The following is a 17,759-nucleotide window of genomic DNA, read 5'->3' on the forward strand; positions in this document are numbered from 1 at the left end:
CGTTGTTTGAGCTTCATTGAGGCAACTGCTGCCTTTGGGATTTGTACCAAAATTCAGTTTTAAGAAATGCAGCTCTAAGGACAGTTAACAGGAACCACGCACGTCCCTCGCATGGGTCTTCTCCGAGCCAGCCTGGTGGCCTGGCCGGGATGGTACCACTGGGGCCCCGCAGGCTCCTGCCGGACTGAGCACCACACTGCGGACTCTGCGGACTCTGCAGTCCTGGGGCAGGGAGAATGGGGGTGGAGAGGGGTGCAGGGGCGTGATGCGGGTGTGGCGCCCTCTGTAGGCTAGTGGCCTGGGTTACCTGGAAGGGGTTGATTTTGTGTGATTGGCATGTTTCTGGGAAGGTGACGGGTTCCACCTGTCACTGGGTGTGGGTGAATATATGTGTCTTCATAAGGCCTTGCTCCGAGTGGAATCCAGCAATCCCCGGTCCTCAGAATTGGGACGCCCGTCTTCTCCTGCCCTTGGACGTTGGCTCTCGGTCTTCAGGTGTGGGCTGGACCTCTGCCGCAGGTGTCCCCGGGTCTCCAGAGGGTGGGCGCCAGACTGTGGGACTTCTTAGCCTCCGTGATGCATGTGGGCCAGTGCCTGTAATCAGTCTGGCTGTCTGCGTCAACTTATCTCCTGTCACTTCTGTTTCTCTGGGGACCCTGAGTCGTACGGCTGGTATGTTAGTTTGCTGGAGTCCCCATAACACAACACCACAGACGTGGGGCCTTAAACAACCAAAGTTTGATTTCTCACCGTTCTGGAGGCCGATGTCCAAGATCGAGGTGTGGGCAGAGCTGGTTTCTCTGGAGGCCTCTCTCTTTGGCTTGTAGACAGCCGCCTCCTCATGTGGCCTTTGTCCTCTCTGTGTGTCGCCCCTGGTGTGTCGTCTCTCCATGTCCACATTTACGCTGCTTCTAAGCATATAGTCAGACTGGAGCAGGACTCCCGCTAATGGCCTCATTTTGTCTTAATTATGTCTTTAAGTCCCTGTCTCCAGATAGATTCAAGGGCATAAGTGTATGAATTTTGAGGGACACGGTTCATTCCAGACCTGCACCATATGGGTGCTGCTGGGAGCCCAGCCGGACTGTGGGTTTCAGATCCTTCCTACATGGGCGGCACAGGGGCCCGGAGGTCCCAAGACGGAGCCTCCTAAGAGAAACAGGCTCAACTTCTGTTATCTTTGATGATCCGGCCCCGGACGTCACCCAGACGCAGGGGTGAGGGCTGGCACCCGCCCCTCGGTGGGGGCGGTCCAAGGTCACATGGTGAGGACGTGGGAGGTGGAGGATGCTGGGGCTGTAGTTGGAAATTAGCATCTACCACACTGTCTGAAAGACCCCCGCCTCGCTGCACCGAGCCTAGCACACTCTCTTCTGAATTCCCGTGCAGCCCTCACCACGGTGTGTGATCGTGTGAAAAAGGGTTAACGGAGCCAGCCCGTCTGCTTTCCTTAGAAAGGCCTGCTTGCAAGGCTGGCCTTCCGCCGGCACCTGCGCCGCTGGGCTTTGGGACGGGTCCCGCCGTTCTCTGACGGATCAGGGCGCCTCGCTGCTCCTCCGCTGTGTGCAGACCGTGGGCTCTACGCCGGGAGCCTGCTTTCCCTCTGGGGCTCTGGCCTCCTGGTTGTGCCAGGCAGAGCATTTCTTCAGAACCAGCCCCCGGGTTGCCAGCTGTGGTGCTGGTCTCTGAGGGGCTTCCCTGGGAAACTGGCGTTCACAGGTGTCATCAGAACTTGTTGCTGGAGGACCTGAGTGCCGTCAGCAGGCCTCCGCTGGGAGAGGCTTCTGGAAGCTCATGCCTGGTTTTCCCGGGGCTTCACCCTGCACACCTTTTCCCTTTGCTGGTTGCGCTCAGTGTCCTTTCACGGTAATAACTCGGGGCTGGGCATTTGACCCTAGCTGAGTCCCAGGAGTCCCCCCGGTGACTCCCTAAACCTGGGCCCTCGCCCAGGAGTCACGTGTTTGCTCCCCCGTTAGTGACCCGTCTTCCCTGCCAGATGTCCAGCTCTCGCAGCAGTGACGTGTCTAGCCCACAGCTCGGTGCCCGGCCTGCGTAGCACACAGTAGGTGCACTACAAATTCTGTGGCCCTACGGAGCACGAGTGGCCGTCTGTGGCGGGACACCTCCTCTCTCCTGGCCCCATGGAGAAAGCCATCCTAGACTCGGTAGCACCTACCTTCACGGGGCTGGGGGCAGGCCGCCGGCCTCTTCGTAGGCATCTCTGAGGGGCTCCCACGTTCTGCGGAACGCACATGGTATTTTTAGACTGTATTGCAGGATCTACGTACCATTTCTCCAACAAATCGTGACTGGGTCCATGTAGGCTATGGGGCCCTATTCTCCATACAGACCGATGTTCTGTGTACGAGTTCCCTAAGAGACCCCTGGCAGACACCATTACCTAAGCCCTAATCAGATGTCCCTGCCTGTCCCCCCCCCGGCCCCCTGTCCACCCTACCCCATTCCTCCCGCCGCAAGCATGGTCTCTTGGCAGGTGGACGGGCGTCCCGCTGCCGGCGGAGTGCGTCCTACAGATACTGATGGGAGCTCCCTGCCGCTTCCCCAAAGAGCAGGAACTGAACATCGGCCGCACTCAGTGCGGTTGCTAACATGAGATAAGGGCCATATCTGCCCCCTTGCGAGGGTCAGAGCGCTGGGGGCACCGGTCCTTATCCGATGGCTGCGAATCCTCCGACTCGTGCAATTCACACTCGCTCTGAGGACGCGGACGCCGGACTGCAGAGGCTTGCGGCAAATTTTCATTTCTATTTGTGTTTTAGTGGCTTTGTCGTCTGTGCTTTCTTTCCGCAATCCACACAAACTCATGGCAGATTTTTACCTCCGGGGGAAGCATGGGGATGATAAAAAGAAACACCTCTCCTCTTTGTGGATGAAAGTGGTCTCCAACGCGGAGAACTATGGCCATGGGTCCCAGTGCCAAGTACTTGATGCTTCTCATTTGCGTTGGGTTGCCTGGGGGTCACCGCAGTGCGGGGACCTGGGAGAAACCACCGTGAAGTCACCCCTTGGGACGGGGGTCATCACGGCGGCCGAGCCGACTCCAGACTGAGGGCTGTGCTCCGTCTGCTCCTCCGTCCGGGCGTGTGGGGAGGAGCTACGACCCCATTTGACAGATGAGGAGAAACAAGTCTCAGAGATCGGGTCTCTTGCCCAAGGCCGCACAGCTGGCGGACAGAACTTTTAACCTGGACAGTCTCCTCTGGCCGACCCTTGATTCCCAGCCGTTTGCTGTCCTGACTCTCAAAATTTATGTTCTCTCCCTTGTGCTCTGGGAGGCAGTACTAGTTCTTAGGACCTAACCTGGCAGCCCTTAATGCATGACCCAGTTCTGGCGGCACCTTGGAGATGCCTGCTTTGGAAACGAGGAAGCTGGTGACAGGAAAGGGTCCTGCTCCACAAGGGGACACTGTGTGCCCTGCAGGGGGGATGCCGGGGCGGGGAGAGGGGAGTCCACCACACCTGTCCTGCTCTGCAGCCTCTTCCCTTGGTTCAAGCCTTGAGCTGACCTTGGATGTGACTGCCTCTGTCTTCTGCAGACCCTCTAGGCAGGGTGGAGGGGTGAGAGTTGAGCAGAGCTGGGGGAAGGGCCCTTGGAGTCAGGTGAATGGCTCATTCCAGCTGCAGCCCTGCCTCCCCGCATGACCTCGCGGGCCTGACCTCCCCGCTCTGAGCCGGGCTGTCCTTGTCAGCAGACGGCGACCCCAGAGCCAGTGTCCTCAGCCAGTCCGGAGGATGAGAGAGAGGATGTGTGTGCTTGTTTCCTGCGGCTGCTGAAACACATGGCCCTGAGCAGCCTACAGGAGGACCCGTTTACTTTCACCGTCTTCCGTGGGTGTGAGTCCAGTGGGCTTGGCTGAGCCCCTCCCTGGGTCCCGCAGGGGGAAGTCCCGTGTCTGCTGGTCCGCGCTCCTTCCTGGACCCTCGGGGGCAGAGTCCGCTTCCCGCTCACGCACCAGGCAGAGGTCAGCTCCCGGCTGTAGGATCCAGCTCCCCGTTTTCCTGCTGGCTGTTGGCAGGGACCACTCAGCCTCCGGAGGCTGCCGTGTTCCTCAGCGTGTGGGTCCTCGAGGCCGGTGGGGGGCCGAGCTCTTCTCTCCGCTTCAAGTACTTCTTCCCTCCCCTCCGCCCCGTCTCTCTTCCTCTCCTGCCTTCCTCTGCGCAGTGGGGCTCCTGCGACGGCCCCGGGCTGTCCCGGTCACCTGGGGTGATCTCCCCGTCTTCCGGGCTGCTGACTGTAGCCCCGATCTGTCCACAAAAGCCTTCGCAGCAGTGCCTAGAGGAGTGTTTGATTGGGTCACTGGGGGTCAGGATCCCGGGGGATTGGCGCTCTGCCGTCCGCACTGTGGGGAAGTGCATTAGCCCACGGTCAGGCCCACAGGGAGCGGCTCAGTATGGATGGGGTGAGTGAGGGGACCCCAGTACATGGGACCGCCTTGTCCCAGCTGCACGGGTGTGTGGGGCTGGGCAGCTGAGTCCTGCTTTAAGGAATCCTAACACTGAAACAAAAAAACCTTCTAACTTAGAGAGTGCATAAATTCGTTGTTAATTATCTGTATTTTAATAGTGATGGTGCATAGGGTTAGGGTTTTGTTTTTGTTTTTTTTTTTTAATTACAATAGTAGCTAAAAGATACCTTGGAATAAGGCATTGGCGGAACGCAGCGTATCTCGCTCTGGCCACTGCCCCGAGCCCCATCCCCCACGCTGGATGTGCGGTCCCCGTGCGTCCCTTGTCTCCTGGCCCCTTCTTGCCTCCCTCCACTTGACCTTCCACCCCGTGGCCCCATAACCTCCCGAGAGAAGGTAAATCCTGTCTCTGTCCTATCTGGAGACCCTGCTGGGTTTTTTGTTCCCCTCAGAAGAAAATCCATGCTTTACTCCATGGATCGTAAGGCCCTTTGAGTTCTGGGGTCTCTATGCCCACCCACTGCCTGCCACCCTGCCCTTTCTCAGCTGCTCATACTGCCCAACCTCGGGGCCTTTGCACCTGCTATTGTCAGGAGCGCCGTCCCCGCCCCCCTCCCCCACACAACACCTGGCACATACTAGGAGCAGGCGACATCAATCGCTGCAGAAGCACATCAGTCAACAGACCCAACACAGGGCCTTGTGATCTCAAGGGTGCTTCTGTCAGACCAAGCCTGGTGGATCTGTGTGGTCTCTGGGCCCCTGCCTGGATCTAAACGAAGGACCAGCGTCTCATCTTCACTGTGTACTGTGGGTTCTACTGGGAGGCAGAGCCAACTCCACTCGAGATTCTTGTACCTTTGTTCTTTCCTGCTGACAGACTCCCAGGCCCACTGCCCCAAAACTCTGAGGCTCCCTTCTATGCCATGGCTTGAGTAGGCACGTGGGTCCCCCTGAGTAGCCTGGAAAAGAACCGAAAGGGTCTGAAACCCCCCAGACTGCAGCATGAGACACCAGGAATAATCTGTACCCCGGGGGCTCACTGAAATGCCCCCTGCTAAACACAGAAATCAGTGCTGCCCCCCCAAAGGCTGCAGACATCCATGGTACTGGCGGGGATGCCGGAATCTGATTGCCCGAATGACTGTTCCCCTGCACCCGACGTCCCGGTCGGCCCACCAGCTCTAGAGCTCGCGTTGGTTTTAATGCGTGCCAGGCTCTGAAGGAGATCACGGCTTCTACGAAAGTGCAGACGTTATCGGCATTATTTATGGGTTTGTACAAGTGGATTCCTGGGATTATCACTCCAGCCACGGGACTTACGATGTATTTTTAAAGTACTACCTATAAACCTGGCGTTATGGATTTTCTGTAATTTATAGATCGGGCTCAGTGCTGTGTTTGAACTGTTACAGTGCAAAGCGCTTGGTCTGCCGTTTCTGCAGGAGGGAGCTGGCCAGATCAATCCGTTCTGTGGTTAAGTCAATAAGCCCAGCTCTGCCATCTCCCACGGGAAGAGAAACACGGCTCTCCAGAATATTAATCTGGTGAACGTATTAGAATGTGCATGTTTTGTTGGAGGAAGGATTAAGTGTTTGGGTGACGAAAGGCCATTCCTTAAACATGAATTACCTTTTCTTAAAAAGCAAAGAGTGAAATGACCTAACAGTTCAGGCGGCAAGCAGGGGTGCAGGTGTTCCCTCCGTTTATCTTTTACGTTATCATCACGCACATGTTGCACGATCTCCTTTTCTGAGCACGAATGAAATCACCTCTGGTGGGGAGTTCGGGTGAGCAGCCGCTCCTGGAGGCAGCCACGTGGACAGCCGGGGGACAGGGCAGCCCAGAACCCCACGTCCAAGCACCTGTGGTGTGACTCTTGCATTTGGCATCATTGCGTTATACAAGGTAACCACTTGCCCTGGAAGTCATGATAGATGGATTCATTTCATTGGGAAAAAAAAAAAAAAAAAGCCACTATATCACATCCCTTAGTTTGTATGTATCCAAGGTCAGCCATTAGGCTTTGAGAGATACTCGGTTGTTTTCTCTTTATCTGCCTTGGTCGTGACTTCTGTGTACAGGGGTCCCTGCAGAGTCGATGACAGGAGATGTCCATGCTGGCTGGAGGGGACAGGGTACGTTTTGTCCTGGCAGAGGACAAGGGGGCCTCTTGCTCCCCAATCAGCTGTTCCGACGGCAAACCCAACGGGGCCGGGAGTGGAGTCGGCTCTGAGTGTGTTTGCCCGAGCTAATGGCTTCAGGGTGGCTGGGGTCATGGTGAGTGAGGGTCGTGGGCAGCACAGGAGGCTTCAGGGATGAGCTGGCACAGTGGAAAGAGGCTGAGAGTCCTGTCCTGTCCTGTCCCTGTCGCTTTGGAGCTCTGGGACCTTTGTTAAGTCACACAGCCTCTCGGGGGCTCACCTTCCTGGTTTGGAAAAGGAGGACCGTGGCGCCAGCCTCTGGGATGGTGAGTCACACGTGCCAGGCTCCTGGTAAGTCATAGGATTGCAGAAACGCAGTGTTAAATCATCATCATCTTCTTCTTCTTCTTCTTTTTTTTTTTTTTAAATATTTTATTTATTTATTTGACAAACAGAGATCACAAGTAGGCAGAGAGGCAGGTAGATGGGGTCGGGGGCGGGAGGCAGGCTCCCCTCGGAGCAGAGAGCCCAATGCGGGACTCGATCCCAGGACCCTGAGATCATGACCTGAGCCGAAGGCAGAGGCTTTAACCCGCTGAGCCAGCCAGGCGCCCCAGTTGTCAAATCTTCTGTCGTCGTCGTCCAAGTTGGTGGTCTTTGCAGGACTCAAAAAGTGGGAGGTTCCTGCCTGTGCCATGGAGGCTGTGCTTGACGTGGTTACAGCCTGAGCTCGGGAGCTGAGGACCTGGGTTCAAGTTCTGCGTTTGCCAAACAGGCAAGTACTAAGCGCTTTGCATCACACTTGCAACATGGGAATGTGCTAGGACCTAACCGTATTTGGTGACTTTCGGCAGTAGCCACATTAGTAATTACAAAGTGCTTAGAACGATGCCTGGCACATTCTCAGGTTTACAGGTTAAGTAGCTGAAAACCCAGGAGGTTCGCTCCCCACACACGAGACCGGGCGGGAGGCCGCCGGAGCCTCCGTCTGCAGGAGCAGGCGTCCCTTCCTAGCTGTGGTGCTGCCCCCGCGAACCCCACGGGAGCCTCCGAGACAGGGAGTTGGAGCCCAGCTCTTGGCAACAATCACGGCAAATGCCTTTTCTGTAAGTGGCCCTCTGGTCTGCGGCAGTGTTTTCCGGAGGCCTCGGAAGCAGGCCCCTCTCTGTTCATCAGTGGGAGACAGGGTTCCCCCCCCCAAACATGCACACGCAGCGGGGAAAAGACATAGGATGTACGGTGCATGGAGAACCCCCCCCCCGAGTTTCACAGATTTGTGCTGACCTGCGTTAGCCAGAGCCCGCTGCGCTGTTCTCCGTCTTTCCTAGAGGAGGGCTCGATCTCTCCCCTGCTTGTGCTTCTTGCCCCAGGTGCAAGTGCATGGGGCACGTGAGACAGTATCAGAAGTCTTGCCCCAGAGGAGACGTTGTACTGGGAGCAGCGAGCACATAGGGAGGTGTCTGGCGTGCCGGGCGCTCTGCGGATCGCCCAAACCCGGAGAGTGAGGCTGTCCCTTCCCTCCCTCACGCACCTGGCCCAGGGGCAGTGGGGACAAGCCCGAGGCCACCCAGAGGAAGTCTCTGAACCCTGTCTCAAGCCCGGGTCTTCCGCTCCAGCTCGGAAGGGTTTCGCTAGATGGTCCGAGGGGACAGTACCCTGAGGGGGGCTGGAGGCATCACTGGGAAGGCATGGGTCTCCCAGGCCGGCTCTGGCTGCCGGTGCCTTTCAGTACGGCGAGCACGGTGGGTGACACGGAGGGTTTTGTTTTAAAAGGGTTGCGTATGTTTTAAGAAGATCCCTATCTGGCATTGTATGAAGTACCACCCTGGCCAGCCTTGTGGGTGCGGCTGCAGGGGCAGACCCCGTCAAGAATGTGGCCAAAGTGTGGAAGAATCCAAGGGCAAGGTTGAGTCCCCAAGCCAGGTCCTGGAGGGCCCCTGCGTGATGCATCGGGCGCCATTTCTCCAGTGGCCAGCAGAGGGCGCGCCTCCCCTCCTCAAGGCCAGGCTCAGCGCGATGCGACTGGCTGGTCCCTCGCTGGTCCCTTGGCCTCCAGTCCCCACCCTGGGGTTGGCCCCTTGTCCCTCTTCCGCTGGTTCTTTAAGAGCTTGGACAGACACGGCGGCTTGAGCCGTGATGTGTAAGAGATCGAGTTTGCTGGTTTAATTCTGTTTCTTTTAATTTTTTCATTTGGATCCCACTGTGGGCAGTGCCCGGCGCCACAGCCGTGTGGGGTGTGTGAGGTTTTCACCGTTCTGCTCCCTGCTCCGCCCTCCCACCCCGCCTCCCCTCTGGGAACATCACTGTGTTCTCTAGAGGTCAGAGTCTCTCTCTTGGTTTCTCGCTCTCTCTTGGTCGTTCATTTGTTTTGTTTCTTAAATTCGACGGAGGAGTGAAATCTTGCCGTTTGCAATGACATGCGAGGACCCAGAGGGCATCACGCGCTGATGGAGATAAGCCAGTGGGAGAAGGAAGATTCTGTCCCTGCGGCCACGGCCGCGGGGAGGCGGAGCCCCGTGTCCCGGAGTGGGGATCTCCGTCCCGCCGCGTGCCCCATGCACCGGCTCAGCCAGCGCATCTCTTTCCCGGGTGCCTGCGCAATGGCAGGCACGTTCTCGGGTGAGCAGACTTGACAAAGACCCTGAGGTCTTCTGGGTGCTGAGACCCCAGCAGCCCAGATTCTGGGGCTCCTGGGAGCATGAGGGGCCGGGAAGCAGTCAGCGGGCGCTGGCATAACCCCTGGAGGGCGCTGACCGTAGCCTCGGGTAGGTGGCCGGTTGTGCCTCCCTGTCCCACTGCTGAGCCCTCTGGGTGCCTTTCACGTGCATTTGGTGGCTGGGCAATGGGGCCGAAGCCTTGGGAGGAGGTTCCGGGGAGAGGCCCCGCAGGGTGGGGTCAGCGCTTGCCACCGGACCCCTGGAATGACCACCATGGGATGGCCGGGCAGGAGGGACCATGCTCGTTCTGTGATAAGGAATTAGAGGCCCAGAGAGGCATCCCTGGGGCTGCGTCTGGGACTGGAGCATCTGGGGGACCCAGAGCGTGTCCTTTCACACTTTCCGTCCCCAGCCAACCAACAGGTGGAACCCAGGAGTCTTGAGCCAAGTGGGCGTGGACCTAGGGCCGTAGGCTCAAAATGTTGTGTCTAATGATGTTGGTCCAAAAGGGGCTTCTGGTCTGTCTGCCCCCCCCTGCCCCTTCCGTGACCCTCCCCACCCCGGGAGTAGCATTGTGCCCACCTCGTCGTCAGTATCGTATCATCAGGACGCACCTGGACGCCCCTGCACCCCAGCCCCATTAATCATCGAAGTCAGCCATCCGGAGTCACCTGTGGCTCCCTGCTCTGTCCTGTCCCTTCACAGCCGCCCCCTCGCCAAGTTGCTGGCACCACCTCTGCAGCACACTGAACCCACACTCGGCTCCCCTGTGCCCGCCTGGGGGATTGCCGGCCCCCTCACCCCTCTCCCCCTACCCGAGGTCCCTTCTCCATCCACAGCCAGAGGGATCTTCTGGAGACTCACGTCTGCCATCCGCTGCTTTTCACCTTCCTTGGAGCGAACTCCAGACTCCTAAGGAGCCGCACAAGGCACGGTGTGGGCCGCCTCCTGCCCCTCTCTCCAGCCTGGCTCGTGCCTCCGCCCCTCACTCTGCCTCTGTTTTGGGACTTCAAGCCCCACGCTGGCCCCGCTTCCTCTCTGGCTTAATTGTGGGGTTAATCCCCACGGAGACGTCAGCTTCAAGAAGAGCATCGGTTCCTCGGCCCAGGCTCCTTCCTCCCCAGGCAAGCCCGGCTCTGCGCTCCCTGACCTCAGGGCGCCGACCTAGGGCTCAGTCCTTAACCCTGTCTTCTCAAGGTCACGAACTCCACGAAGCCAAGGACCAATCACATTTTGTTCATGGTGACATTCCTGGAAAATCTCGTGTTTTGGCACAAAACAGATGTTAACCTGCACATTGTATGAGAATAAAACCAACTCTGGAGATGTGTGTGGGTGGGACTGGGGTCCTTGTAAGCCTCTCCCCTGCTTCCTCAGGACAGTGGACACTTCCTACACTTCCTGTACTTCTCTGCCAGGCCCAGCGTCACCTCCCCCATGATGCCCCCCCTGACTGCCCCAGGCAGAGGAAGATCTTCCTTTTGCCTTCATCCTTAGTGTTTGTTGAAGGGACAGATTTTACTGACTTTGGCTCTTCCTAGTTCTTTGAGGCCACTGTGCTGGGGTATCATGGCAGCCGGAGTCAAGAAATAGCTTTGGGTTTTCTGATCAAAGACCAGAAGGGTGGCCCCAGAGAGGACTTTAGCCTGATCTGAAGCCCCAGGCAGGGACAGCAGAGGTTTTAAGTATGGTTACACTCTGCAAAGGTGAGAAGCAAACCCAGTCATCCTTCAGATCCTAAGCCCAGCCTAAGGACCTTTGTGTACGCTGTGCATGTGTGTGTTTAAAACAACTTTATTGAAATAATGTATATGCCATAAAGCTCACCTGTTCAAAGTATAACATTCAATGTTTTTAAATTTATTTATAGTTGCGAAGTCCCCACCATTGTCTAATTTTAGAACACTCGGAACATTTCTGTCACCCCAAAGGAAGCCCCGAACTCATTAGCAGGGCTTGTACGTTCCCCCAAATTCTGGCCCGAGGCACGCACTCCTCGGCTCGTCTCTGGAGGCGTGTCACGTGGAGGAAATCATGCAACACGTACTCCCTTGTGCCTGGCTTCTACCACTTGGAATAACACTTCAGGGTCCATTCATACTAGAGCCGGGGCCCCTATTCTCATCATTCTGTGGCTGAATCATGTTCTGGGGCTGGACAAGTCACGTGGTGTTATTCACGTATCAGAGGATGGACATTGGGCTTGTTGAGGTGCTCTATGGTCTAGCTGGTGCCTGTAGGGTTTTTAGCCAGGCACTTACAGGAGTCTGGTTGAGGTGGGACTGTTGGTAACGTTCACTGAGACCCCTTGAGGGTCCTGGAGGCTGGGACACCTCCTGTGGACAGCTGCCTTCTGCCGCCCGTGGGCCAGATCCTCCCAGGCTTCCGGCCCCTCCTGCTCTGGGGCAGAATGACTTGGAAGGTCAAGTCTCTCCTGAAGGCTCCTACCCCGCAGACTAGTTGCTGCTGACCGGTGTAGCAGTGGTCACTTTTTTTTTTTTTTTAAATTTAAAGCTATTTTTAACATGGAACATTTCAAAGCCAGAGAAAACTACGACGACAAGCTGTATGTCTACTCAGCTCTGACAAATCACAATATTTTGCTAAAGCATATTTTTTAAGAAACTAAATCTTGGTTGTCACTCTTGTCTTCTGTCTCTCCGCTCCTGGAGCGAATGCCAAGTCTTCTTTCATGTGCTTTTATTTTTTTTAATTATTTTTTTTGTTATTAAAGATTTTATTTATTTATTAGAGAGTGAGCGCAAGCAGGGGAAAAGGCAGAGGGAGAGGGAGAAGCAGGCGCTCTGCTGAGCAGGGAGCCTGATGCGGGACTTGAACCCAGGACCCTGGGATCGTGACCTGAGCTGAAGGCAGACACTTAACCGACTGAGCCACCCAGGTGTCCCATCATGGGCTTTTGAGTCCTGCCCCTACAGTTTGGGGGTGGTGGTGAATGGCACTGCAGCGAGACCAACTAAAGAGACTAGACATTATTTTAGCTGGTGCCCGGACAGGCATTTAGGAACGTTGGCTCTCATAAAAAAATTCTTTCTGTGCTTTGTCCTTCTGGCCACATTGAGAACATGTCTGTTCGGGGCCCGAGTGTCTGAACGCCTCTCTACCCTTGCTCGGCTTCCTTTCCAGCGAAGCTGGAGCCCACAGGGGATCTGGCCGGCAGGACCCAGTCAGCACCGTAGTCCTTCCCGTAGGTGACAGGGAGGCCCCTTCTCTGTTGCTGGGACAATGGTTTCCTTTAAAGTGCATGTAAGTACTAAGAATTGATTTAAAAAAAGATCTCTTTTTTTTTTTTTGAAGATTTTATTTATTTATTTGAGAGAGAGAGAGAGAGAGAGAGAACACAAGCACGTGAAGAGGCAGAGCCAGAGAGAGAAGGGGAGAAGCAGCTTCCCCACTGAGCAGGGGGCCTGAAGCAGGGCTGGATCCCAGGACCCGGAGATCATGACCTGAGCCAAAGGCAGAGGCTTAACCATCTGAGCCACCCAGGCGCCCCTGATTTAAAGGAAAATCTTAAGCAGTGTGGGTTCCGAGTAGGGAAATCGGAACAGTGGGAGGTGGTGGGCGTTGGGCAGACAGCTGAAGGCGCCCCCCCCCCCGCCCCGGTGCCTTTTTTTCTCTGGGACGCGCCCCTGGGCTGCCACCCCCACCCCCACCGGCCAGTCCATCTCTGTGCCTGCTGCTGGCTTTCTCATCTCCGTGGGGGAGGTGTTGAGGATGGGCTGGGTAGGGGGCTCGAAAGCCCACCTGTGGGGCCAAGACTCAGCTTGGCTTTCGGGGGGCTGCCTGAAGAGCTCCCAGGCTGGGGGCTGGAGAGACCCCAGGCCGGAGGCCCGGACAGGCCTCTCACGGCTCTGACGTGACCTCACGTCTGAGGTGGGGGCTCTTCCTCAGGCACCGGGAGGAAGAAACGACATCCCAAGTGCAGTGCTCAGCCCGGAGCTGGACTCACCACCGTCGGGCACATCTCTATGTGCATAAAAAGAATCCAGGAAAGTGTCCTCCAGGTTTCCTCTTCTCCATGGTGTTGTCAACTGTAACTGTTTTGGGGGACACCCGGTGGTTGTTTGGTGACCATTCTGAGCTCTGCCCTCGCCTCTCGTCCTGGAAGACCCATTGTGGGGGCTGTTTCTGTGTTTGTTCACTGTTGGATCTGTGGTGCCTGATGGGGCACGCAGTGCGCTAGACTCCTGGGGGTTATTGGAATGAATGAACCGATGGATGAGGGGTGACTGGAGGTGACTGCAGCCGACGGCCCAACGCCGTGCGTGGGCGAGCATCCGCAGCACTTCCCCCCTTCTTGGTTCTGTCCTTGGCCCTCCATTGGGGGTCATCCAACAGTGCCACGTGCTCCCCCTACACACCCCTACACACCCCTACACCCAGCTTTAGGGGCTGCCCACATCTGGAAGAAGAGCCCCCAGAAGGTCCCAGTCCCTGCGCTGCTCTCGCCAGCTGTGGGACCCCTGGCCAGCTCCTCCTCTGATCTCAGTTTCCCCCTCTGAGCGGGCCTTCCCCCTGCAGTTGTGTGAGGGGCTGAGAGGGCATCAGCGCGTGGGAGCGTCTGTACTCCGGCCCCGCACACGGCAAGTCTTAGGGGGGAGCAGCCTCCCCCAGGGCCCCTGGGGCCCAGCCATCTGGGCATCTGGTGAAATGCTCCCTCCTCTGGGCACCTTCCGAGGCCTGGCTCCATGCCACGCTCCAACCTTACCTGCGCCTTTACTGGGATTTCCTCTTTTCATTACCCTTCCCGTCCCCCAGGTCTTAGCTGGAGACTCTGGAGCTCCGTGTGCCCCCTGCCCCCCACGCCGCTATCTGGAATGGTGAGACTTGCTCATTAGCACTTTGGAGGTACCTCTGTAAGTGGCAGCCCTGGGGGTGTCACCTTCACTGCCTGGCCCACCACTTCCATCTAGGTGTCTGGGGAAGCCTCCCTGGAAGGCACGAGGGGCCCATCCTGCCCGTCTCCCCCCAGGCAGGGTGCTGAGGGCTTGGAGGAAGGGGGGGGGCAGTGGAGAAGGGATTAAGGTTGCAGGGATAAAGCTCTGGAGGGCACCCCCCCCCCCCCGCCCAGGGTGGAGTCTGGGCAGCACTGGACCCACTCGCCTCCATATCCCGGAGAGAGGGAGGGCGGGGAGACCAGCTAGCTGCCTGAAGCCTCTGGGGAGATTAGGCCCTGCCTCCAAGGGAGGCACCCTCAGGGTCTCCTCCCCTCCCCCTGGGGAGGGGAGAAGGTGGGACCGGGAGCTTTCTTGTTTCTAGAGCTCTGCTGGGCAGGGGGTAGGCAGTTCATAACTCAGGATGCCCCCCCACACACACACCTCCCTTGGGCAGGCGGCAGGCAGCCCAGGTATTGGAGACCCCTCCCCATCACCACGCTGGCTCTCACTCCCTCTCTCGTGACGTCATGCTCCTCTCGCGCGGCATGATGGGAGAATCCTAATGTTTTCCAACAGATGCTCCAAGAACAGCTTTCAGATTAAAGCAATTGCAAGAGCAAAGATTTTCCTTCTTCCCTTTTTTTTCCGGGGGGGTGGGGGGTGGGGTGGGGGGAGGGAGCGCCCCCAGAAATTCCTGGACATCACCCCCTGCCCCAAGCACGCAATAAACACTGACAAGAAAAGTTTTTATTTCCTGGTTCAACTTTTTTTTTTTTTTTTTCCTGGAATATAAACTGAAGAATGGGAATAAACACGAATAAATAGCAGAGCGAGGCCGCGCGCCGGGATGCGCGGGGCTGCAGCCGCGAGGCCATTGTCTCACCGCCCTGAAGCCAGCCTGGCGCTGTCCCCCGGCTCCTTCCCTCTCCCGGTCCTTTTTGATTTTCCTTTTTAAAAAAACGCCCCCTCCAGCCCCCTCGCCTGTGACCTTGGCCGCCTCGGATGCTCTGATTCCAGCAACTTGCCCCCGCTCTGGCCAGGCCCATGGCCGCGTCCGAGGACGGGAGCGGCTGCCTCGTGTCGCGGGGCCGCTCGCAGAGTGACCCCAGCGTTCTCACCGACTCCTCGGCCGCCTCCTCCGCCGACGCCGGCGAGAACCCAGGTAACGGGGCCGGGCGAGGGCGGCCGGGCAGGTGGGCAGGCCGGGGGCAGGTGGCGCTGGGCTCGTCCCCGGCGCTGCTCCGCGCCGCGCTCCGCAATCGGGGAGCCGCGCCAGGACCCGGGCGCCCGGCCTCCGCAGTTCGCGTCCCCAGGAACGCGGCCGGGGCGCCGCGGAGCCCTTTGTCCGGGAAAGAACCGAGTTCGCGGGCAGAGCGGGGGCGCTCCGCATCGGCCCTCCTTGCGGGCTTGCGGGCTCCGCCGTTCCGCTGCGAGGGGCTGTCCTGCCTTGGGCGCTGACCAGCTGGGGGAAGAGAGTCAGACCTGTGGCCGCCTCCGCCCGGGCTGCCTCCGAGCTCTGCGTCCCTCCCCGGGGCCCCAGCCCCGGCGGCCCCGGCTTGGGCGTCCCCGCCCGGGCAGGGCAGCGCTCCCGGGGCCGCCGCGCACGGGGGCTCCGGCTGGACGCCCAGCTCCGGCGGGGCCTGGCGCACCTGGGCGCGCCCGCCCGCCTCCCGGGACAGGTGTGCCCGGCGGAGCCGCCGGCAGGGAGATGCAGGGCGTGCGCCAGGGCCGAGCCCGTTTCATTAAATTACACGGACTTTGTCCGCTCCCCCGCCCCCGCGGCAGCGTCGATTGTTTAGGTGATAAATCCGGTTACAAAGGCGTCTATAGGGCTTGATTGATTACTTTCCAGAGAGGAAGAAAGGCCTAATAAAGCAGGAGGGGGGTGGGCTGCGCGGGGCCTGTCACCATGGAGACGCAGGAAGCAAAGTGATCATTAAAACCTTTCTCCACCAGAAGGCAATTTTCACTTCACAGAGAGAAGTCTGAGCTTCTGAAATGTAGGGTTCAAAAAAAGAATCAAAGCTGGTGTTTTGGTATCAAGCCACTGGACTTGATTTCCACTCTTTGAGAGGCACAATTTTCTCAGGGATGATGTTTTGACAATAAGTTGCCCCTACCTTCCTTAGAAGATTTATTCTCTCCAGATGCACCGGCCCCAGATGGGGACCTGCTCACGGTAAATGGTGGGCATGGACATCTAGAACCCCCCCCCCCCCCCCCCCCCCCCCGGGGCTGGGGTGAACGCAGGCTTTGTGGGGAGACTCCCTCACCTCCCTGGAACACACAGGAGCTTTACTCTCTAACTACAAAGAGGGACCTATTAAAGGCAGCTCTGTGGGCACCAGGGCCCAATTTGAAATTTTAAACAATAAACCCATGCAAGGCTTGTAAGATTTCTTTGTTAGGACTAGTGACACTGTGTCATTTGGTCAAACTAAGGTACCAGCCGAGGAAATCCCTGGCTTTTGCACATCTGGGAGGGCAAGTTAATTTCCTGGGAGTTTCAAGGGAGCCGGCCATAAGGTGACCCTTAAGGGTTTAATTAATCCTTTTATTAGAATCGGGGATTAAGCCTTCAGCACTCCATGATGGATTGGTTTTCTCTGTGTTGGAGATGCACATCCATGATTGTTCCAATTATGGAAGTTGAGTGGTTCGTCACGAGAGAATCCTTCCGAGCTCCTTTTGTCTCCCTGGCAGTAAAAGGAAGCAAACTTGAAACGGAAATTATGGAGGATTTAGCTTTTTGGCTGTCTGTGAGTTGATGCCTCCGTGGGTGGGAACAGAGGGCTCGGCAGGTGGCTGGTGCCAGTCCACCAGGGAGAGCTGGAAGGGCTTGGGTGATAACATGATGCCCTAGGAGGGCACACGCCCGAGTTAGTCTCCGGCTCAGAGGGTCAAAATGGGACCCTGGGAGCAGCTGTCTGAGGTGAAAAGTCTAGAGCGTGTAAAATTCTGTGAGTGGTAGAGCCTTGCTACAGATATCAATTAAGTATTTATGGATTGTGTTAAGCAGAGGAGTTCTGGCAGAAAGAGGGTCAGAATCCTCAAGTTGGAAGCAGCCCGGGAGCTTAAAGCAGGAAGGGTGGACTAGGGGAGCATCTTCTATAACTGCCTTGCCTGGTTGGCTTGGCAGGCTTGCATACCTCTTTTGACGGGAGGCTCACTTCTTTATGAGGTGGTGCCTGTTTTTTGGGGGCAGACCTGTTTAAAAATTCTTCAGATGGTTCATTGGAGGCTGCAGCCCGTCCGTCCTGGCGGGATCATCTCACGGTGTGTGTTACTGGGGTTTGCAGGAAGCCTGTTATTTCAGGGCAGTTATCATATGGATCTGCGTCTTTTTTTTCACTAGGGCTGCAAAGTCGCAGCCCTCATCTTGCCCTCCCTTCAGGACCTCGTCGTTTGTCCTCCTGCTGCTCTAAACATCTACTCCTGGGAGGTGAAGCTGGTGTGGCAGCTGTGGAATAACCCAGTACAAAGTCAAGGAGAAGAGTTGCCTTCTTTCCTCTGAATTCTAGATTTTTATAAAACAGCCCAAGGTTGCATTTACCCTTGACCCCAAGGCTTTTTTTTTTTTTTTTTTCAGTAGTCTCCATGCCCAGCAGGGAGCTCACTGTGGGGCTTGAACTCAGG

At 57.2% G+C, this 17,759-nt stretch overlaps 1 protein-coding gene across 2 annotated transcripts in view; it reads left to right on the plus strand.

Annotated features, from left to right (window-relative positions):
* The window catches only part of PHACTR3 (phosphatase and actin regulator 3), a 221,463-nt gene that overhangs the window by 6,388 nt on the left and 197,316 nt on the right, over positions 1-17,759 (plus strand). The window contains exon 1 of one of the 2 annotated variants that reach the window (XM_004759959.3): positions 14,716-15,285. The exons of the other annotated variant lie outside the window; for it this stretch is intronic. Within the exon in view, the coding sequence (XP_004760016.1) occupies positions 15,168-15,285 (118 nt within the window). The 5' untranslated portion in view covers positions 14,716-15,167. Of the gene's footprint in view, positions 1-14,715; positions 15,286-17,759 lie in introns of those variants that run through there. 2 annotated transcript variants of the gene reach the window in all.

This window comes from Mustela putorius, unplaced genomic scaffold (genome assembly GCF_011764305.1).
Source record: "Mustela putorius furo isolate JIRA1106 unplaced genomic scaffold, ASM1176430v1.1 tig00003972_pilon_pilon_pilon, whole genome shotgun sequence".
Classification (NCBI taxonomy): Eukaryota; Metazoa; Chordata; class Mammalia; order Carnivora; family Mustelidae; genus Mustela; species Mustela putorius.